Source organism: Terrapene carolina, unplaced genomic scaffold, assembly GCF_002925995.2.
Source record: "Terrapene carolina triunguis isolate 2854851 unplaced genomic scaffold, T_m_triunguis-2.0 Scaffold66, whole genome shotgun sequence".
In the NCBI taxonomy this organism is placed as follows: Eukaryota; Metazoa; Chordata; order Testudines; family Emydidae; genus Terrapene; species Terrapene triunguis.
The window spans coordinates 21,296,859-21,320,222 of record NW_020664417.1 but is presented as its reverse complement, the minus strand read 5'-3'; the positions used below and the strand labels follow the sequence as shown (position 1 = coordinate 21,320,222).

The 23,364-nt window shown below is 36.3% G+C and overlaps 1 protein-coding gene across 1 annotated transcript in view; it reads left to right on the top strand.

The window, feature by feature from the left end:
* The window catches only part of LRBA (LPS responsive beige-like anchor protein), a 558,096-nt gene extending 538,284 nt beyond the window's left edge, over nucleotides 1–19,812 (top strand). The window contains exons 54-57 of the mRNA XM_024207579.3: nucleotides 6,293–6,394; nucleotides 7,758–7,954; nucleotides 14,066–14,217; nucleotides 18,296–19,812. Coding sequence (XP_024063347.2) covers nucleotides 6,293–6,394; nucleotides 7,758–7,954; nucleotides 14,066–14,217; nucleotides 18,296–18,386 — 542 coding nt within the window. The 3' untranslated portion in view covers nucleotides 18,387–19,812. The remainder of the gene's footprint in view (nucleotides 1–6,292; nucleotides 6,395–7,757; nucleotides 7,955–14,065; nucleotides 14,218–18,295) is intronic.
* The last annotated feature ends 3,552 nt before the right edge of the window (nucleotides 19,813–23,364 follow it).

The following is a 23,364-nucleotide window of genomic DNA, read 5'->3' as shown; positions in this document are numbered from 1 at the left end:
TAGATTTAAAGTGAGCTAAACTATCGTATGAAATTGTTCATCTGAGATTATTTTTTGATTAAGAGATAAACTCAAAAGTATTTGTTTTGTGATGGAATTGATCTTTAGGTATAACAACACAAAGAATACTGCTAAAAATAGACATATGTTAGCACCTTGTCCTACCATTGCTTTTTTTTTTTATTGAAATAGTTGCTTTATAATGTTCCTAGTTCCTTTTTGGATGGATACTTTATACTTGGTCTCAGCAGGAAGTTGGTGAATATATCTATAAGGTGCACTGAAAATCTGTATCCAGTTTTATGGTTTAAAAAAATGTGCTCCTGAATTGTTCAGACTATGGTTTAATTAACTGGGTACAGAACATATGTTAAAATGTTATGTACAGTGGGGGTGTGAATGGTCGCACTGCAGATGCCTGCAAGGGATTTGAGAGGAGTTCATATTCAGTGGGAGGAGTAAGAGACTTCCCAGGACTTTCAACTGACAAACTCTGAATGAGGGGGAAGAGGTTCCAGAAGACTTCACATTGCACATAGGATGGGAATTGTGAGGCATGGGAGTCCAGACTTTGTGCGTGTAAAGTCTGAATTGTAATATTCCATTAATACACGTTGTAATTTTTTTTGCTCTTTATATTGTGCCATTTTAGAGATACAAGGAACCCTATCCTGAAGAGAGAGAGTGTCTATAAACACAAGAAAATCATTCAAATTCACGTTTCTAATTAACCCCTCTGAAGGGAGATGAACAAACAAATGTTACATTCTAGTAGCATCTGCTTACTCAGTACTCCGTGTCAGTCAAATGTTTGCTTGGGGTAACTAAGGGATGGAATGAAATAAGCCCTCTCAGTATCCTCAGTGGTAATAAGCTTATTAGTAATCTAGAGCCACATGATAAAGTAAATTTACGTTTAGCACTTTACTAGCCACATTTGGAAATGTTACTAGCATCAGTTGCATTTAAATTTCTGGATTTTGTTTCAGGTTTCGAATGTGAGTTTACTCAAAGAAATTGTTTCCTTTGGGCAAACTATAGGCTTTTAAGTAACACGTGCAAAGACAAAATTAGCCTCTAGATTTAAGGTTGTGCATTTTGTGAGATTATAAAAAGTTTGAACAAATGACATGCAACAGTAGAAGGAAAAAAGATTAGACTTGGGAGGAAAAACTCCTATGTCTCTAAAGTGGAGAATAACATAAAGGCAGAGTTCTTATGTACCTTGTAACTAAAGTATAGTATAAAAATTGTGTGTTTAAAAAGAAATCAGCCTTCAGACTAAAATTGCAGTGATACTTTCATAACATATGTATAGCTCGTCATTCAGTAAGATTTGTTGTACATGAAAGAGCTAGTCTCACTTGTGTAGCAGTGAAATTTTATTATTATATTGGCAGCCACTCTGCAGAATTCCATGAATGTAGTATTTATGTAGATATTTAATAGGAATCAGTTTGAGACAAATAAACTCTGAAATATGTTGTAAAATTAACGTGGAAGTCTAATGGCATATCGGAGTCCTTGAGATTGTTTTGTTATTTTGCTTATTTACGTTCGGATGGAATATGGCTTGTGCTCATAGTTCCTAGATTTCATAATTAGGGTTTTACAGTTATGTAACTTTATTTTAAAGGTTTTATTATTTTTGTCAGTTTTTATTAGAAACACCAATTATAAAAATTGTGAAATTTGTAGAAAGTGTTTGGTTTTACCTATCCTTGTGGGAATGCACTGAGTTATTTTAGCAAGCAGTAAGTAAAAAGATAGTTGGGTTAATTGATGTTTCATTTAATTAGAATTTTATATTAAGACATAAAATTGCATAATTAATTTGCACTTAAAAAAGTGCCCTACAGCCTCCACAATCATGGAATCATAACTTGAGAATTACTGTTCATCTGTCAGTGACTTATCATAATTAACTGCCTTCTCAGCCTAGAGTATGAAAGGAGCCATAGTCAAAATACTTACATTTTAATATGTTGCATAATGTTATCTCATCAATGCTAGTTTTAGGAAAGAGCATGTCACATTTTAATGTGGGATATGTTTTTGTTTCTAGATTGAGTACAGGTTAGAGGGAAATGTTCAGAGTTTGCTGTATTTGTCAATTCTTTCAGTCAGTCATTGTAACATAGCAAGCGGTTAAACATGGAATTCGCTTCTGGATTTAAGATGTCATGATTCTGTTTTGTTTAACAACACCAAGCCTGGAAAACTAGGAGGAGGAAATCTCAGAAACACTAAACAGTGATTCGTTAGCTGTAAGGAGTGACTTCTTCTGGATGTTGTAAAACTGGAAGAAAGTTTTGACTTTGTTATAATTTCACTATTTCTTTTTAAATGTAGTTTCCAAGCATCTAGCACTTTTTCAGTGAAATATTGCACACGGGATATCATGTGGTGTTCTTTTATCTTCTGAAGTTTGAGTTTTATGATTTAAAGTGTACTTTGGTCACTTAAGCAAGAGTGATATTTTATGCAATTTTCTATGGGAAAACAACTTTGCAGCAATCATTTATTGTAACGCAAGAGAGTTCTCTGACATAATTTGAATAGTTTACATATAGTAATAGTAACATAATAGTTACTTTAAAGGTAAAAGATCCTGCTTATTTTTGGAAAAAGGGTTTTATATATATTATGATTTTAATAAGTTGTAGCTACATTTGTTACAATGTGAATGTGCCATTAAGATTTCTACACCATTCAAATTTAAGTAGTGCTCCAACAGTGATATTGGTTAAGGATATTATTATATACTATGCTGAGAAAAGCACATCTGTAAGACTGCTGTGCCTTGGTTATTAGAGCCAGGATTTGGGCTATCTTTAATCTCATTTGACTTGTTCATCTTCCTTAAGGATCTCCATAAAGATGCCTGAGTATTCTTTTCACCCCTTAGTTAGGGTTTGCCTCAGTGGTCGTAAACCTGCTTAAGGGACAAAGACTCTTTTTTCCTTTGAAGTCATTTCCACAGCTTTTCAAAGGGGTCTAGAAGCTGGTTCCCCTAAAACAATTTAGAAAAGTTTGAAGAGGTGCCCCTTAAACCAGTGACAAAATAAAATTTTCTCTGCATTATTGAAAACCATGACAATCTTCTGAAGCAGTAACAGTTTAAAAGCTTTTAAAGAAATCTGTCCTGCTCAACAATCAGCTTTTAAGTGACCCCATTATTTGGGAAATCAGTGTCTTAAAAACCCCTAAATATTTAACATTTTTATCAAAGGAGCCAGCCTGACTTTTCACAGGATACTTGTTTTTCAGTAGTGAGAGAAATAGCCTAACTGGACGTTTCTTTGTAAATTTAGTTTTCTGATTGTTGCTCTCTTTTTTTAATTGATGTGCGATTATTTAATACTAAAGCCATTTGGTAAACAGTTGGATGAATGGATTTGCGAGACACTGCTAATAATCTAGGTAACATGGGTTTATATTCTAGTTTATATAATATATTAATATAATATTACTAAATGAAAAACAACATAAGTATTATAGATAGAATTTTTACTATGTACTATGATAAACATGTATCATCAGTCCATGTTGTGTTGTAGGAGAAGCCTAACTCCTAGATACTATTGGGATAGGTACTGTGGACATGCATAACATTTAATCCACAGAGACAACAAGAACACTACTACCACAAGCATTTAAAGTAAACATCTTGTGGCAGTTGGGTTTTTGCTTCTATCCTCTAATAACTGCATTTAAAACAGTTCCTTAAATGTCCTTTTAAACTCAAACAGCGTAAACCCATTAACACCGAGTCGGTGCTGCTCATTTCAAACTCTCATTATTTTATGAAAATATTTAATAACTTAATTAAAGTAAGTTTTTGATGATCTGTGCAGATTTGTGTTAAATGCAAGTTCTGAAGACAGTAGTAAATAACTATTATTGACTATTTAATGTTGCTAATGTGTGCATCTCAATTAAAAAAATATCGCAAACCAGGAACTGTGCAAAACTGCCTTACATTTCATTTGGGGACAATAGGACAGAGTCTGGGATCTAAAAAGTACAATTTGATACTGGGTAATGAGGCTGTTACGTAGATTCCAGTGTAACCATTAAAGTTTATAGAACTTTTTTCAATCCGTTTGTGCGAAGTCATGGATTGTCTTCATTGTTTCGTTCACTTTTAAAAGTGCTTGTTCCATGTTTAGATGAGGAAAGTTCAATATAGACATTTTTCTGTGAAATCAGTCAGCTGAGAAGTACCTACTGATCATAAGTCTATCCCTTATGCTTTTAATTTTTTTTCTGAACTGTCTGCCATGCTTCCTGAATTTGAGTGTGTTTTGCCAAACTCCATATGAAACAAAAGCTGTAGCATTTCATGGTTATGTATTTGGGGATTAGGGATCACTTACTAAGCTGCTCCAAAGTGTGTGTGTATATATATATATATATATATATATATATATATATGAGAATGATATTGTCCTGATTTAGTAAGAAAAAATACTGTTTACTTTGCAAAATTTGTATGTTACAATAATATAAATTATGTGTTGTAGCAGTAATTGCAGAATAAATCGTATTTTGAAAGGTCATAATCCCTGGTTTAATACGGGATCATGGATTATGACCTTTTTAAAAAGACCATTTGAACATGACAGCTACATGGACATTCTGGGAATTGTTGCAAATGGTCAGAGTTAAAACACACACTGGTGAGAGTAAGTTAAGTCTTTTTAACTTTACTTTCACATGTCCAGTCCTGCATCCATGCTGCACAGAGAAAACTCATTGTGCCTGTGAAAACATTCTTTGTTTACAGGGTCTGTTTTAACAATCTGAGTGTCTTATTAGAAGTTATGCAGACACTACTTTGGAGAGTGCAGTATAAATAAATGGACATATTAATAAGATTGTGCTTATTAATATTTGGTTTTAAAAAAAATTCTACTTCAAAACTTTTTGAATCATGCTATCTAAACAACAAATGTGCTGCTTTATCCTTGCTGGAATCACTTGACACTATTACTTCTTTCCGTGTCTTTGCAAATCCATATACTATTTTTTTAAAATCAAAATAACATTTGATTTTTACCACCATCTTTCTCTATAGCCCTAAAAAAACAACAAGGATCTGGTGGCACCTTAAAGACTAACAGATTTATTTGGGCATAAGCTTTCATGGGTAAAAAACCTCACGTCTTCAGGGGCATCTGAAGAAGTGAGGTTTTTTACCCACAAAAGCTTATGCCCAAATAAATCTGTTAGTCTTTAAGGTGCCACCGGACTCCTTGTTGTTTTTGTGGATACAGACTAACACGGCTACCCCCGATACTTGACTCTATAGCCCTGGCATTCCACAGAAAAAAAAGTCATCATTTAAAGTAAAAATATTTTCTGCTTAAAAAAGCTTATTTGTAGTTCTCTTTTATTAAGCTGTGATAACCTCATTGGAAACATATTACTTAAAACTTTAATGATTTTTACTCTTCATAAAAGGCTTCCAATTGAAATAATTAGACAGTAATTACAAAAATAACATTGTGCTTTTCATGGACTACTGGCATTCTGGGAGAGTGAGCCAGTGAAAATCCACGAGATGAGGTCTGAAGTATTTTTAAAGAAGTTTATGATAACACATGCATACACTATTCTCAAAGATCAGACACAGAAAAAGTTAATTACCCATATTTGTCTTGACAAAAGGTTTAAGTCTGAACAGTTCATAACAATATGTCAGCTTACAATTTTCCTCTATTGACAACATCCCTAAATGTTTGATTTGGTCTCTAAAGACAGATTCTGGAAAAAATAATTGCTTTGGACAAAGCACCAACTGGCTATGAGGAACTAAGTTAAGCCTCATAGTTGTGGTTTCAGTACTGGAAACAGATTAAAGTGCAATCAGTCAGTGGACTCCTTCCTTCAACTTGGACATCATAAATGTTTCCCCTTGTTACTTATCATAGTGACACACTTATTTACAGAATATTTATTGGCGTGGTGCTCTTTGTCCACTGAGAGGTAGTAGAATCCTTTATGTTCAAACTAGTTGTTGTCTATATAGAGTTGTGTTGTGTGTATCTTCATTAGTAAATGGCCAGGCTGAATTTCTGAAAGGCAGTGTTACTAGTGTACTGTTTATCAGCAGAATGGAAGAAGTCATTCTCAAGTGTAACAGAAAAAGTATAGTCCATACCATGAGTATCTGTTCTTGAAAGTGTAAACTACAAGGGTAAAGAAAATAAATATGTGACTTACTGTAAACACTGCTTTTAGAGATGAATCATAACTGAGGATTCCTTTTGTTCTTGTTTCCTTGAAGGTGATTTTGCCACTCCCCGAGCTGTCTTGACAGGACATGACTACGAGATTGTTTGTGCTACAGTTTGTGCTGAACTTGGTCTGGTAATAAGTGGTGCTAAAGGTAAAAGGGTTTCTGTTATCTTTTTAAAACTATATTTTGGTCATAAAGTTATTGTCCTAGTTTAAAGATGAATACAGTCTAGGATGATGGAGATCATTTTAATTATGTATGATTCATATAAAAAAACCTTGTTTTAATTGGCACAGGTTTCCCTTTTAAGTCAATTTGAAAAACCTCTTTTGACCATAACACATTAAAATTGAAGCCTATTCATGTGTATCTATAGAAGTCCAGCACAGACAGCTTCCCCATGTTGGTCTTCCAGTTACCTTGTTTTTGTTTATTCAGACTAACTACCTTTAGTTGTTCGAGAATACAGAGCGAACTATCCTCTATGTATTCCTGGCTCTCTGCTGAGACTATCAAAAATGCAATGCAGTTATGTGCTTTGTTTTTGTTGTGGATAACTCCCCAGTGGCAACAGCAATGATTTTTGTTGTTGTTGTTTGTTGTTTAAAGATATATTTGCATTCCCAGCTAAAATTTGCAGTGGTTAGGGTCAGCTTCTCTGAGCTCATCTACAAGGACCCTACTTTAAATCTTTCTTAAAGACCCATTTCTGCTGTGCTGCTTACAATGAATTATGTTCACTTGTACATAAATTGCTTGTAGTTGTCCCCCTTCCCTACCTTTGTCTATTTATCTGTCCTCCTTGGGAGCTCCTTGGAACAGAGACCTTCCTTCTTCAGTGTTTCAAAAGTTCCTATTATAGGCTGCATTTTCAAAGTTTGGCACTCAAAACTGCACACACTTTTTACACAAGGGGAATACTTGATGTGTGTATACTAATAAAGTTTTTGTCCATGTTCATTACCAGTGAAGAATGAAGCTAGTCGTATATGGGTACACATCTGATTTGTGAATGCATATCAGGAATTTGTGCACCTAAGTTAGGTGCTGCAATTGTAAGCATGCAAATAAGTGAATCTTACTGTGAAAATCTAAAGAGACTGGTGCAGATACGCTGCTGTAAACTCTCTAGTGGAGCTGCTCTAAACTGACAGGAAAGAGCTCTCCCTTTGACTTAGCTGCCACCACTCATTGGGGGTGGCTTAATTATGTCAGTGGGAGAAGCTCTGTCCACATAAAACTGTCCACACCAGCGCTTAGGTTATGGCATAAGTGGTAGTGTGGACATTGCCTTAAAGTAGGTGATTGCTTTAGTTACCTTAATGCAACTCTAGACTTTTAGGAGATGAGACTACCAATGTGAAGAACTTTAGTATTACAAGGTTGTACCTTAAATTTTCCATTTATAACACATTTTGAGTTAATTCAATAAAAGCCATTACTCATTGTCCTTTAATGTCTTTGGATGGATTCGATATGAAAATAACCAGTGCTTTTAATTCTGTTTCATCAGAAGGGCCATGTCTCATACATTCTATGAATGGAGACCTATTGAGGACATTAGAAGGTCCTGAAAACTGCTTGAGACCAAAACTTATCCAGGCTTCAAGAGAGGGCCACTGTATCATATACTATGAAAATGGCCTTTTCTGTGTATTCAGCGTGAATGGGAAACTTCAGGCCACTATGGAAACAGATGACAAAATAAGGGTGAGTGTGCAGAAATATATTCTAAGGGTTGCATATGTCAATATTTAAAATAAACTTAGGAGAATTCTGAGATTTTGGAATTGCTCAGGGTTTCTTTCCATGCAAACGGTGAATGAAATCTGTGCAATTTCACTAATGACATCTAAATTTAGAAGGGCTCCAAGAAATATGAGGAATCAGTTGGGGGCTCAGACATTGCTCATGGAATCATGTTTAACTTTACAGTGGCTCTGCCTAGGTAGCCAGCAATATATTGTGGGTTTTTTCCCTCTGAATAAAAGGACATACAAATAATACCTGGTGTGCGCCCACAGGAGAATTCAGGATATTACATTTTTGTCAGCCTCTAAAGAGTCAAGATGACCAGTCACTCCAGCAGCAGGAGGGCTGTTGTGTGTTATTAGCCCTGTCCATATTCCTGCATCTCAGTTGAGATATTATTCAAAGGCTGAGTTTCAGGAAGGCTTTTTGCTAATATGCAAAATCGTTGGTTCAAAAATGTTCATAAAATGTGATATGGACAAAACAAAATTTGGCAGCTGTCATAGAGCTAAGCCAAAACAAGAAAAAGGGAAAATATTTTTAATTTAACTACTTAAAAAGAGAGAACAAATTAAGTAGAAAGTTAAAAGATGAAGCAGAACACTGCTGCCTTACTTAAATCCAAAATATAGTGGGTTTTTTGTATTAAAAGAAAAATGGGAGTGGAGGCAATGCTTAATAAAATAACTTTATGGACTTATTTTAATGTCAATATAAATATTCTCCTGCAGTTCTAAAATCCAAACACAACAGCATTACGCTAATACATGAGAACCAGAAAGTGGTTCTCATCTCCCTCCCTAAAATACTCTTCTTCCAAAAGGCCTAAAACCTTGCAACAGCCATCAAAGAACTGTAAACAAAAGAGCTGAAATAAAATTAAAAAAAAAAAAAACCAAAAACCCACCACTGAACAAAACTTGAAGAGCTAGCAAGACAGGTGTTAATTTGCACTGCTCAGTCACGCAACCCATCCTACTATTTAGATTACAAACTCTTTAAAGGAGAAGGAGCCATGTCTTCTTTCTTGTTTGTAGAGCAGTTGGCAGCACTATAATAAGTGAAATTGACCACGATATAACTGCCCATTGTAGTTTAATTTTCCAAACTGAATGCAATGGAAAAAAGTAACAACCTAAATGGTGAAGAGTTGATTACCAAAATCTGTGGATAATAAAATAATAACAACAATTCTGAAGTTAATGCAGGCAAGGATATTTTTTAAAAAATATTATTTTTAGCTGTGCACCGTCCCTTTTCCTTACAAGGTCTGATCACATGACTTGTGCAATATTTGATATCCTTCCTGAGCTCTTCCTACCCTCATACACCTGTCCTACAGTCTTACAAGAATTCTTTACCTGTGTTTTTCATCCAACTGTGAGCAGTCTTAAATTTGCACCCCTTGTCCTCACCTGACTCCCACAGATATATAATTTTGTTAAGACTTGTGTTGCAAAAGAGAGCAAAACCAAGGAAATTAGTTTCCAAACAGGTAAAAAATATTGAAATATATTTTAAAAGAATGTTACTAGCCTTAACTCTTTCCATGAAGGAACTAGCATTTTATGATTTCATATGCAGCTGGTACAAAATGTTTTAATGTTAACACTGGAGCTCCCAATACACACACTTAAATGCTTCAGCTATGCCTTTCTCCTTTTTTTAAAAGTTGACATTAAATTCTGTTAATCCACTATCCTCATTTTCTTGAAATGTTGGATATATAGGTTGTTGAGTATGCAATTTAAAAAGGCTATATTATTTGATGTGTTTTCCATAGCCAGTGTTGTTCTGCAGTGGATTAGTAGTCACAAAATGCTGAATGACACACATTTATTACTTAATACACTGTAAATGCAGATTTGTTTGAGTTAGGGGATATGTCATGAGAATTTGCATGCCCCGTCCCAGGCTTTTTTCCAAATTGATATAGATTCTTGCTTCATTTTTAGTCTTTCTTCAATTCGCTGAAGTTTCACTTTTTGCTGTCCTTGCACGCATGCTTGTGAGTTTCCCACCCTAGCCTCTACCCCAATATTTCATTTAAAGCAAGTACACATCAGAGTGTTTTCTTTTGCTTTTCTTTTTACAATAATAATGTTGATAATATGTCACTTTCAGTTGTGATTATATTGTCAACTAGGCTAGTAAATCTGTAAAATATCTAGAAATCCCTTGCTGGGTAAAACAATTTCTGTAGTGTTTCAGTCAGTACCCACGGCTTGGAGAATGTTGCTTGAGGCAGTGAATGTTCTGCCCTCTATAGGCCACTGGTACACACTGTTTTTTCCCCAGCAGTCCCACGAGGATTTTAGGTTTAAATAATCCACAACCTTCTTCCCAGGGCTTCTGCACTTTATCATACTAGAAGGCAAGTGGCAACTGTGTGATTAAAGTAGGAAAATTTAAAATGAATAGGACCTGCCTACAGGCTGTGGAGACTGACGATATCACTATTTGTTGCTGGGAGAAAATGGAGGAATAGTGGGTCAGAAATGCAGCTGCTTATGTAAAGTAAAATTCTGATGTGTTTTCCCGTGTCATTGTGGGCTTAGACTGCAAGATGTAGTTGACGAAAATAACAGTTTACAGTTACATTCAGAACAGAGTTCTACAACTACCAGAAAAATTTGACTGTCTGGGGAAACTCAGGGTATAACACTTTCCACCGTTTTTTGTTTAAAATACTGCTTCATGGAGCTTAGACTAACAGCATATCCCAGCACGTCTGCCGTGTAATGTTTAATTGTCTTAATGAATAATTTAAATCTAAGTGGGCAGCCAGCTCAGAGAAGTAAAGTTATTTTATCCTAAACAAAGACAGTACACTCATTCACCCAAAGGAACCAATTTATTTTCCTTTCCTGAGTCCTGAAATGTGGAAGTGCCCAACAGCCTCTTGCTGCCGTAAGCCAGTGCTGTCATGGTGACAGCTCTGCTTTTTAAGAAGCACTGCCTTTCAAGAATCTGAGAGGTTAAAGGGTTTGCACAAACTTTTGAGACTTTTCAAGGAAGTACAAGTCAGAAATGAAGCTTTTAGAACGTTGCTTGAATTGAGTGCTATGGGGATTTGTTTGCATGTCTGAATCTTATGTTGTGAGAAAGATTAGATGGCAGAACTGCTTGAGCTTATTCTTATTAGAATCCTGGATAACTTTCACTGGGAGAAAAACTGAACAGTAAAATTGATTCATGCCTTCCCTATAATAGTTGGAGTACTTGAGAGTAAATGCATCCTTTAGTTTGTTAACTCCTATGGGGCATGTCATTAAACTGAAATTTTGACAGGGTGACCTTTGTCATATATATATATCAACTACTTGTCTTCTTGAAAAGCAGGTGACTTAGGAAAATGACATAGATATTGGCAAAACCTCAAAGACTGTTCTTTATTTAATCAAGAGATCACAGAAATCACTGAAATTTGCAGGTAGTGGAAGAGTTAAAGATTAATGGCTTTAATTTGCCTTGTAATATAGCATTTCTCCAGTAAACAGCCTCAAGTATAAAACACAAGTGAACCATGACCATAAGGTTAATGGATTTTCATCAGCTGAATTTTATAAGAGTAGCAAATAATTATTTGTCATGCCTTCATTGCAATTTCTAAATACCCTCAGGAGAGTGCCATTTGTGGAATGAAAAAAATGGATATTGATTTTACTTCTAATGAATAATCTTTTTAATAATTTTATTTGGTTTGCTAGAGCTCATGATGAGCTATCTTGGTATATGCAATTTTCTTTTCTACAGATTTTATTATCTTACCTCATTCTTATTGCCTTATTGCACCCTGGGTATGTTGTGTGTAATTTAGATTCTAAGCTCCTTGGGCAGCAAACATGTCTTCTTTCTGGTTTGGGAGGTGCGTCACACACCTTTGTGTTCTGCGGGAAATAAGAAATGAGACAAATAATAATTGATAGTTGGAACATTTATACCATTCAGAACAAGTTTCAATTCAGAATGTTTGAGCATTTAATTATGCCATATTCATGTGTGTCTTGGAAATGATTTACCGTGCCCACTACCTTTTTAAAGCGTTGGGTACATTTGTCACAATCCTAGTTCAAAATACAGTTGCCAGGAATGGGTTGATCACCAATTCCTTCATTGCTTGTAAATACAAAATGTTGTTGATTATCTTAAAGCATTAGTCCTGAAACTATTTTGTTAAATAAAATGTTAAACAAAAGGGTTTGTTCCCATAACAACAAGTCATCATAATAAACACTCAGAACTAAGGTTATGAAAAGTTAGTTACTTTATAAGAACCCTAACTCAGCCGTGCTGCATTTCCTGACCTTTTTAGAGAGTATTTTTAGCATCATCATAACAGTAATAAGGCACAAAAATGGATAATATTCCATATATTCAATATGGTTGACTAATTATTACTGTGAAGACCATAATACTTTAGTTTCTACACTTGTCAGTGTTCAACATAACCACTTTAATGCTGCATTAATGGTATATTTAGTATTTTAATTTTAATTCCCCCTGTTTTTGTGAGCAGGTGCTGCATATGTTAAAAATTCTGCAAATTAGGAGCACCTCAGAAACATAGATGATAGTGCACAATACTTGTGATTGCCACAAGATCTTAAAGGCACCATAGCATAAAGCTTTCTGTGTAATAGTTTTTGAAAACTCTCATTTGTGTGAAGACGACCTCACCCATAGTTTTCTGTGTTGAAAACTGTGGATGAAATCTTTAAGTGCAAAAGAAACTATTTCTGTTTTCAAAACTGTTTATAAAGAAAATTTTCTAAGATATTGTGATGGAATTGTAGAACTAAACAATAAAGTTATATTATGCATAGTTGTTGTAGCTATGTTGGTCCCAGGATATTAGAGACACAAGATGGGTGAGATAATATCTTTTATTGGACCAACTTCTGTTGGTGAAAGAGACAAGCTCTCGAGATTACACAGACTTGAAGGAGAGCTCTGTGTAAACTGGAAAGCTTGTATCTTTCACCAACAGAAGTTTTTCAAATAAAAGATATTGCCTCACCCACCTTGAGTTTCTAATATTATGCATACACATTTTAAAATAGTTAGGACTTCATTGTTATAAGCAGTTCCCTAATATTTTTCATTATAAGACTGTTTTCATTTACTTATAACTTTGCCTCACTTTAACGCTTTGGCTGACATTTCCAATGCTGGGTGTCAGCTTCAGGCTGATTTTTTTTTTTTTTTTTTTAAAGTTTCATTTAAAATGATTCAGCTAACTAGAATGCAGAGGAGCAGGGAGGGGATTACACAAGCCGGGGAAAAGCAGAGGGGAAGGGGGACAGATCTAAGGTCAGGGGTGCAGCAATTAGCGATAAAGATCTGTGCTTTAGATCCAAAGGTCCCAAACTTGCTGATGGCCTACCAGTGTGGGGGTCACTATGGAGCCACATGATACAATTACTGTTTTTTTCACTTTGCTTTTTAAAAAAGGTAGGAAATTATATTAACCCATCTCTCCCCCCTATATTAAAAAACATTAAGGCTGCCAAGTCAACACTCAAGTTTAGGAAATTCCACAATTAAAGTTGCCTGTGCACGAACAGCCTTCATTCTGTCAATTCCTAATGTTTGAATGCTTCATTTGGCAAACTAAATGTTCTTTTAATGTATTTTTATATGTAATATCAATATATATACTCTGTTATATGAGTTTGGGATGGCCTATTTCTGACAAGTAGTGAAAGTATGAGTAAATTCCCCAGTTCATCCCAAATGGGGGCCAACCTTTAGAGCACACTATCATTTATTCTGTGTCTGACACATTAGCTAAACATACCTTTTTAGAAGTATTAAAAGAGTATTAAAAAAATTCATTTCATTCAGACTATTTTTTGTATCCCTCCAGTTATAAAGCCAGGCGACTTAGTTCTGTGTGTCCAACTGTTGTAATTGACTTTTTTGCTTCTCAAAAGCTGTATCTACTGATATGAAGTATCTTCAGAGATAAAGCTGTGATGGTGCAGAGGTGGTGTTCTGGAGGTGAGAGGGGGGAATAAAAGCAATGCAAGTTGTTTTAACAGAAATATTAATGCAATTTCCCTTTAGGCAATCCAGCTGAGCCGTGATGGACAGTATCTGCTTACAGGCGGAGACAATGGGGTCATCATGGTGTGGCAAGTGTGTGACCTCAAGCAGCTTTTTGCTTACCCAGGCTGTGATGCTGGAATCCGTTCCATGGCCCTGTCATATGACCAAAGGTGAGATTAAAGTTTGGGGGTCAGAAGTATTTCATAGAATGTACTATTATAAAGAAACAGCAAAAGGGACATCATTATGGTGTAAACAATTTTTTTCCTTTCAATATTGTATTTACTTTGATCTCAGGTGCCAGTGACAATATGGAGAATGCTGTGCACTGTTTTAGTGTTGAAAGGTCATGGTTTAGGTCTGATAATCTTTTTCAGAGTTGCAGCTCTTAGTGGGTAAGTTAACACTCATTCCAGGAAATCTCACTCTGACAAACTTTTAATATGTACTGTTTTTTCTTTCCTCAAAGGAAAAAAATATTCCTAACTATAGGTCTTCAAAGCCATTAACAAAAAGAAAATAGACACTCACTAAGATTCCCATCAATCTTTTACATTTTGTTTTCTCTTATAAAGGATAAAACAGTAAACATATTTACGACTGCCTATATTACACCTGCCAATGCCACTACGGTTAAAGGTCTTTATGCATTTTTGGCACATAGCTCTGTCCAGTTTATAACTTGGATGTTTATAGTTGCATCCAGCTTGTCTTTAGCTTACAGACTACTATCTACACTTTTGTTTACCCCAGATAAAATTACAAAAGCATCTAAGTCACTAAATCTTATTGAAAGTCATTTAGGATCCAAGGCACTTTTAAAATGGGACTCAGCCCTGGCTACACCTAAAACACAGGTTGACCTAGGTTCATTGAGACAGGCTATGAAAAATTTCGCACCTTGTGTAACATAGTTAGGTTGACCCAATCTCCACTGTAGGTGAAGGTAGGTTGATGGAAGCATTCTTTCATTGATATAGCTACCACTTCTCAAGGGGCTGGATTTACTACAGTAACAGAAAAAAACCCTTCCGTCACTGTGTCGACAGTACAGCAGCGTAGCTATAACACACGTAGTGTAGACATACCCTTAGGCTCCTAAGTCACTTGGTCACCTTTGGATATTTTGACTCCTAATTGTATTTGTCATCAATAATCTTTGGAGCAGAAACTCTCTCATACTATGTGCCTAGAACAGTAGAGCCAGATCCTGACTCAGCTCTCTAGGTGCTACCCTAATAATAATGACAATTAATTAATAAATTATTAACAATAAGGGGCCAAATTCTCTGCTGATGTAAATGCCTCAGCTCCATTATAGTCAATGGAGTTTTACACATTTTCACCAGTAGAGAATTTGGCCAAATGACTAATTATAAAAAAAATGAATATTTGTGCTCATCCAACACTCATCCAAATTAGGGCAAAAAATCTCTGGCTTGTCTGGGATGTTGGGGATAAAAAAAAAAGAGATGACTGTTAAATTGAGTGTTCATGAAATGAGGCAAGTCCTCTTAGTCTCCCACTGGGAAAAACAAAATTTTTCTAAACAAATGAGCATCCAAGTGGGAAATAGAGAAACTAGACTAAGTGTTTTTAGCTGTCACACAAAATTGGACTGATATCTCAAGCGTGCCAAAGACAGGCAGAGGCCAGTCATGCCCTGTGGCTAGTCAACCATTCACTAGGAACCTCACAAACCAAATGTAAAGCTCAATTTTAAATCTTGATTAAACAGGAAGCAGAGTTTTTTATACTAATGATAATCATTAAAAATGAAATATGAAATCCCTCAATGCCTTTAAGAATCAGACAGCATATAGAAGTGCCTAAATATGGATGCAAGAGCCAAAATTTAGGCATCCGTTTTATAAAATCTTTGTGTTTTCAGATAGATAGATATTTTCCTGTCATATGTTCATTATGTCAGTCTTAACACAATCCACATTTCAGAATGTTACATCAAATACTCTTTAAAACAAAAACGGTGACATCTACGGATTTTAATCAAGATTTTAACCCACTACTTCTTACCAATCTGAAACCCCGCCCATCTCAACTTCTGCAAACCTTCAGTCTCCTTGAATCATGTCCTCTTCATCCTTGTACATGTTCTCACAAGGACTCATTCTCGAAAATGGCAGCTTTCTAGATATTAAAATGACTGGCACCGTCATTTTTGGCTGGAGCCAAATTCTACCTTTGAGGCCCTACTCAGATGGCATTCTGATGTACCTGTTGCATCACTTCGATATATGATGAATTAGTGTGTTAATAACTATAATTAGAGCTGGTCAAAATTTTTGACAACAGTTTTTCATCAAAAATGCAGTTTAATCACAACCGAAACGTAGTGGGGACGTATTGATTTTGATGAACATTTTAGACAGGAAAAGGTTGAAATGTGTCATTTCTGTAGTGTCATTGTGATTCATTTTGTTTTGACTTTTATATTATAATCAAATTTAGTTTTACTATTTATATATTTGATTTAATATTATGTAAACATTTATAGTATATTTAATATAAAATAAACATCTAAATGAAATTGAAACACTGCTCTCAAAATGTTTTGACACAGACAAAATGTTTTGATTGTCTCAAATTAGAAATTTTGGCTTTTCATAGCAAATCAGAACAATTTTTTTCCTACAAAATGTCAGAATTTCTCACTCAACAGAAAGTTTGGTTTCCAACCAGTTCTAACAGTAATGTCACAAGATGAGACAATAGACATGACTGACATAGCAACTCCTGATACATTACAAGCCAAAATGTCACTTCAGCAGCCACGATTGCTCTAAAATGGCCCCAAGTGGGATCATAGCTGTTCAAATGGAGCTAAAACGTCTCCAACAGTCAGCTCGCTCATAGTAAAGATCTGGAAATACATAATACCTCTGTGGTGGATGGCATGAATAATACTCCTACTTAGTGCTAAATACCAAATAGCAGCACTCTGATTGTTTACATGCACATGAAATGAAGCTGCACATATGTATAAACAATAGAGATGTTGCAGTCCTGTACTCACATCTGGTTCTTTGATGAAGATCCTGTGCTAAATCCCTCTTGAATTGGGGAAGAATGAATTGAAATCTACACACCTGTTTTCTCCATTCTGGATCCCCTCCATTTTGCTATTTCATTAGCACTCTCACCAGCAGAGTTAAAGCCATTATGAAAACAAAATCAGAAGTGGTCTGTGTGTAGTAACCCTGGTTTTATGCAAGGTTAATTGTTCTTGTCATCTAAGTCTTGAGCCCCTTTTGGTGCCCAGATGTGCCAGGACAATTTCTTTGAGCTTGATCCTCTCTGATCCATATTTCCATGTAATAGAGCAGTAGCAAAACAACTTGCCCTGCTTTTTCAAATGTGTCCACTAATCTGAGTGCCTCAATTCTCGAGGTCCCAAAATGAGAGTCCCTAGGACTTGATTTTCTCTGGCGCTAAGCACCTGCAGCTCCAGTTGTCTCCTGCTGGAGTTGTGGGTGTTAAGCATCTCTGGAAATGAGACCATAAGTGTTAGAATTGTACACCCCTAAATTAAAAATTTAGACCTTAATTATTACTTCAATCTGGAAAGGAAGGAAGTAATACATTCTTCAAAATGGGTATTAGTCACTCTTTCCCTGAAGTCTGATTCAGTTCATATCAGATACAGTAGAGGAAAATCATACAGGAAATAAAATGCTTTAAATATACTGCATGAATGCTGTGAGAATTTTAAGACCTAATCCAAAGCCTGTTGAAGTCAATGGGAGTCTTTCCATTAACTTCAGTAGGAATCGCATCAGGTCCTTAAAGTCTGAGTTGGTGGCATTCTTAGGCAATATCTACACTATGAGCTAGGGACATGAGTTCTAGCTCGTATAGACGTATGTTAGCTCTCATGGAGCTAGTGCACTAAAAATAGTAGTGTAGCAGTGGTAGCACAGGCAGTGGTGAGTGGTGGCAGGGGCTAGCCACCCCAAGTACAAATTCATGGGTGGATGCTCAGGGCAGCTAACCCGTGTCACTGTTCACTGCTGCTCGTGCTAGCACAGCTACGCCACATGCTAATTCGATGAGAGCTAGTGCGAGTATGTCCACGTGAGCTGGGAAGCACAAGTGTAGATGTATCCTTAGACATTTGATTTACAAAGATGGTGCTGGATATGGTGGAAGAAGTTTGTCCAAGAAAGGTAAGTCAGCTGTGTTTGAATGTAAAGTGGCTTACTCTTTAACTGAATTTTGTGCTTTTCATAGGTGTATAATGACTGGCATGGCTTCTGGGAGCATAGTGCTTTTCTACAATGATTTCAACCGATGGCATCATGAATATCAAACCAGATACTGATGTTGCAACAGACCAGAACTAGCACTGACAAGGGCAGCTGCTGTCAGAATGAAACTGAACATAGCAAACCTCTATTCAGTATCCTGCCGCAGCGTTGTTCTGTATAAATAGCTATATTACATCTGAATGTAACTTACATTTGCTCGAAGAAGCAAACTATTTTTTAAAATTAATTGCTATTTTTGTAGACTTTGCATGATTTTTTGGGGGCAAAGGGCAAAGAAGCAGAAAAATGGCTGCTGGGTTCTGTAGTTAAAAATCTATATTTTTAGTCATAATGAGAAGTCTATTTTGATTCATGTATGGAAAGAAACTTAAAATAAAGATGGTTAAAACTCTTATTCTAGCTATATTATGAAGAAATACATTTCCCATCTAAAGCTTTATCTATAACCTTAAGGAATATATGATTTTAACAAATTGAAAGTGGGTTATAATACTGGGAATTTTAATTTGTGCTACATTTTGTCTTGATGTACTTTTCCAAATGATTGTACTTCTTCAGCACTGAAGTTTCTGGGAATCAATAATAATATTTAAATTATGATAAATGTAATTTTAAACATGACAAGGAATTGTTTCCATCAATATTACTATTCAAGCATGTTTCTAGACCTAGACAATTAGTTCTTTTTTTAGTTATATGTTTTTGTTGTGCAGTTAAGAGGGAGAAATCAGCAACAGAGTCTGTGTTACATCAAATGTGAATCCTACTAGTTTTTACTTGATATCTCCTTCAGAGCACACCAAAATGTGCATTGTTCCTCAAAATCAAAACTTCAACTTGGGGAGTTTGGACATGTCCTCAAACTAGCAACCTACACAATATTTCTTTTTAATTAGATGCAAGTACCAAAGCACACTTCTGCTGCTTGACTATGAAAGCACTAAGAGGCAGGCATTCAAATGTTCATAGCCTTGACATCTTTGCAGAAGCTCTAGACTTGCAAACTTCTTTCCCATTTTTTTTACTTTTTTTCTTCAGAGGACTAACCACCATAGTTACGTAGCAGATTCCATATCTTGCGCTGTGTATGACAACAAAACCGTTCAGTTTCTGCTACCAAATCCTATCCAATCTTGTCCAATCATGTTAATAAATTATCTCCTCCCTTAGGAAATGAAAAATAATTTATACTAAGGAACAATAAGTTATTTTGGTGTTGCATAATTCTACTTTTCTACAAGATTGCTGTGCAGAATTCTGTGAAAATATTTGTGAAAAGAACTGTATTGTTTTGTAAGTCTGTATTGCATAAATAACTCTTTGTATGTTGTGATCTATATGAGTTAAAACTTACATTCCATATCTGTATCAATTTCTCTAGCTGCCTACTGGAGCAGTTCCCATTTTTCTCTTTTAAGCAAAGATTTGGAATGAGAAAACTCAGTTTGAGTGAAGAAATTAAATAAAATGGCATTTGTAATTGAGACCTTCAATGCAGTGCATTGGGCTCTTGTGTTTTCAATATGTACATACAGCCACCATCACCCAATGCATTTGCAATACAAAGCAAACACAGGGTTTTGAGACAATAATGGCCTGCTTCTTCATTGTGTTATACCATTTTTATGCTGGTACAGTGTATCTATATTGATGTCAGTGGAGTTACACACTAAGGTATAACAGACTGGAGAATCTGGTTAATGATATGTGGTAGTCATTATCTCTACCTGATAAAGTGCGGAACAGTCACCCACTAATAAAATGCCTTGAATTGAGAATGAGGTTGTATAAAAATAAATGTACTTTACAAACTTTTGCTATTTGCAAAATTCATATCTCTTTAGAAATAGCTTTTAAGTAGACATAGATATGAACTTGAACTTCTTTTATAAGGCGGAATATTCCCTGTATAGATTTGTAATGAATATATAAATGCTGTGTAATGAGTTTGTTACTAATATCTGCAGTGAGGGTCAGATGAATCTCTATCATATTATCCAGTTGCAAAATACAGAATTTAAATTTTTCTACTTTAGTTTTCTTAGTTAATTTAGAACTGAATTCAGTAACACTGAATTACTCACTGAAATAATGTTCTTTGATCTTAAAGTATTTCATGGGCACTTGAAATGGTAGAGATTTCAGCCTTTATTTTAAAATGGTTGGTGGGGGGTTTTTAAATGGTTTCAGCATAGGCAATAGGCATTGGTGCAGTAGGAGCCCTTACATTGGGATACCATGCTGGAGTTCTGTCCCAACACCTATGCCATCTCAGACAGCACAGTCAGACCTGTAGCTGCTGGGGCCTTGTTGGTCAGGAGAGTCCTTCCCCAACTGGAGCATTCATATGATATTTATTGTTCATGTTCCAGTGCCATTTGGGGTTGAGTCCAAGCTTCTGCATGTAGACTGGGTGGTCTGTGGTGGTAACATGGAGCCTCCTGGGGAATCAGGATGTCTCCCTTTATTACAGCCCTGCTTTGAACACAATACAGGTTTGTCACACCCCACCTATATAAGAAGAAATCTCCACCCACTGTTCTCCTAACTGCTTCCACAAACTTTAATTCTAGATCTGCAGTGTTGTAGCCATGTTACATCAGTTCTAGATGCATTCCCTGTTGCCTCTGGTGGGCTTGAACATCCCTTTTGCCAGCTGGCAGAGGAGGCTGTGTCAAAGTTGTGGGGGTACCAGACTACACATTTAATTCTCAGCACTGTGGCCAAACCAAATGCTTTCACTGGGGGGCGGGGGGGCGCTAGGGGAGAAAGTTTTATGCTTGGTTGAATTAATCCTGCCTAACACAAGTTCTTGTACACTCTTCTTTAACCTCCAATATGATATGGAGTGCAAACAAAGAGTTAAATTCCCAAATACTATTTATCCATTAGTGTAATCAATGAAAAGCCTGTGTTAGCCCTCTTGATTAGACACAATTTAGTAAACAGGTGCCAGAGATTAAATTACAATTAAACAATTCTGAAGTACTTATACTTATTTTTTTTTCTCCAGAACACAGCTGAGGGAGAAGGGAGCTGTTGCAAGGTGGAAAGTGAGTTTCCATTTTTGCCAGGAGAGACAACTTTTAAATTCAGAAAGATCAAGCATGGTTCACAGACTCTCTCAAACTCTGGTAAGCTCATATTAACATATTTTCTCATAGAAATGGATGTGATCTCTGACTTACCCCAACCAATATCTTATATGAACTAATGATGAAAGTAAGGCCAGTAACACTGAGAATGATTAGAAATAAGTTTGAGATTTTCAGTTTATTTTAGAATAGTCATCTTCAGTAGCTTCATATCAGTTATGTTTCTTATAAGCCCCAGGCCTGAATGTTACAGTATTTGAGTAGCCATTATGTTTTATATAGAATTCTGTTTTCTTTAGAGGAAGTTTGAGTACTGCAGCAATGTACTCTATTCAAAGGTAAATTAATGTAATGTCAATCTGAGAGCCTTTCCTGAGCAGTCAGCAACTATTACATTATATAATTAAAAGAACCTCTCTGTCTACAAATTGTGCATTCAGCTAGTCTATGGAAAATATGTTTGTATTACAGTTACCCTGTCCCCCATCCCTGCCATTCCTCCAGTTTGTCTGCCTCACCCACCTATAGTGCTTTGTCTTAATCTAAGATTGCAGTCTCTTTGGGGAAGGGAATTTTATTAAGTCTGTATAGCACCCAGTACAATAGATCCCTAACCTGCTTGGGGCCCATCAATGCTATTGTAAAAAAATAATAAATGTTAAGAACAGTGATTTTTATGTTCCACTAAAAGCAGCTATGGTTTACTTTGAAAAGGGAACTTGAAGTTGTCTTAGTAGCATGAAAATTCTTATTAGAGCTCTTCTCAGTAGGAAATTAGTATGATTGTTGAGTTCAGCATTCTAATTCTAAAAGTGTTCAGGTTGGTATTTTATTAGGAAACATTCTGGAGATTCCTTCCTGCTGTGTGGTGTAGTGTTCTCAGCACAGCTCAAGCTGAGGGTTTCCAACAAACAAACAAAGAGAGGCTGCTCCATTGCTTCTACATCTGTGCACAAAGCAGGCTGTTTTTCCAAGCACCAGCTGGTGTCAGCAGACTGGTAATCAATTTTTCTTTCTTTCTTAGCAGAAAAAGTAAATTGAGTTATTCCAAAACCAGGTGTACAGAAAGGAATGTAGTTCATTGTGACTTTGGCTGGGACATACCTCCTATTAATTTCTGTATTTAGACATATTGTTTGAGAATGAGATAGAAATGGTGAATATCCAGACCAGGGATCTCTAACTCAAATGACCATGAGAACATGAGGCCTAGTACATTGGCCCAAGGGCTGCATCACTGACACCCCTGCTGCCCCTGCCCCCACTCCACCCCTTCCATGACCCCCTTCCCCGCCCCTTCCCACCCCTTTCCCCAAATCTCCGCCCCTGCCCCGCCTCCTCCCCTGAGCGCACGGCTCCTCCCTCCTGGAAAGTGCTAAGCACCGCCAAACAGCTGTTTGGTGGCGGAAAGTGCCTGGAGGTAGGCAGAGGAGCGGGGATGCGGTGTGCTGGGGGGGGAAGGGGAGGCAACAGGTGAGAGGAGCTTGGCGGCCGCAGGAAATAACTCAGGGGCTGTGGGGAGCTTGGCGGGCCACAGCAAACGCGGGCCGCGTGTTTGAGACCCCGATCCAGACAGTGATGATGCCTTGGGTGCTTCTGTTACTGACATATCTGCTTTGCTTTGTTTTACTTTTCTTTTTAAATTTGATAAAAATAATTTAACACTATGGTTTATTTCAACACCTAGGAAATTGGCTGCATTCTAGGTGAATAAAATCACACTCATAAAGGGGGTGTATTTAAGATTCCTCGGTGTGCTGTTTCTGTAGGTCAGTGAGGACTTCCCAAGACACGTTAGAACCACAGTTGCCAACTTTCACTGAGTAAATAAGCACCCCAATTTTCACAATAAGACAAAAATCAAGCTAATCCCATTTCAAAACAAGGCCAAAACAAGCCAATCGCTAAGAACCCCAACCCTCTATGTGACTAGAAC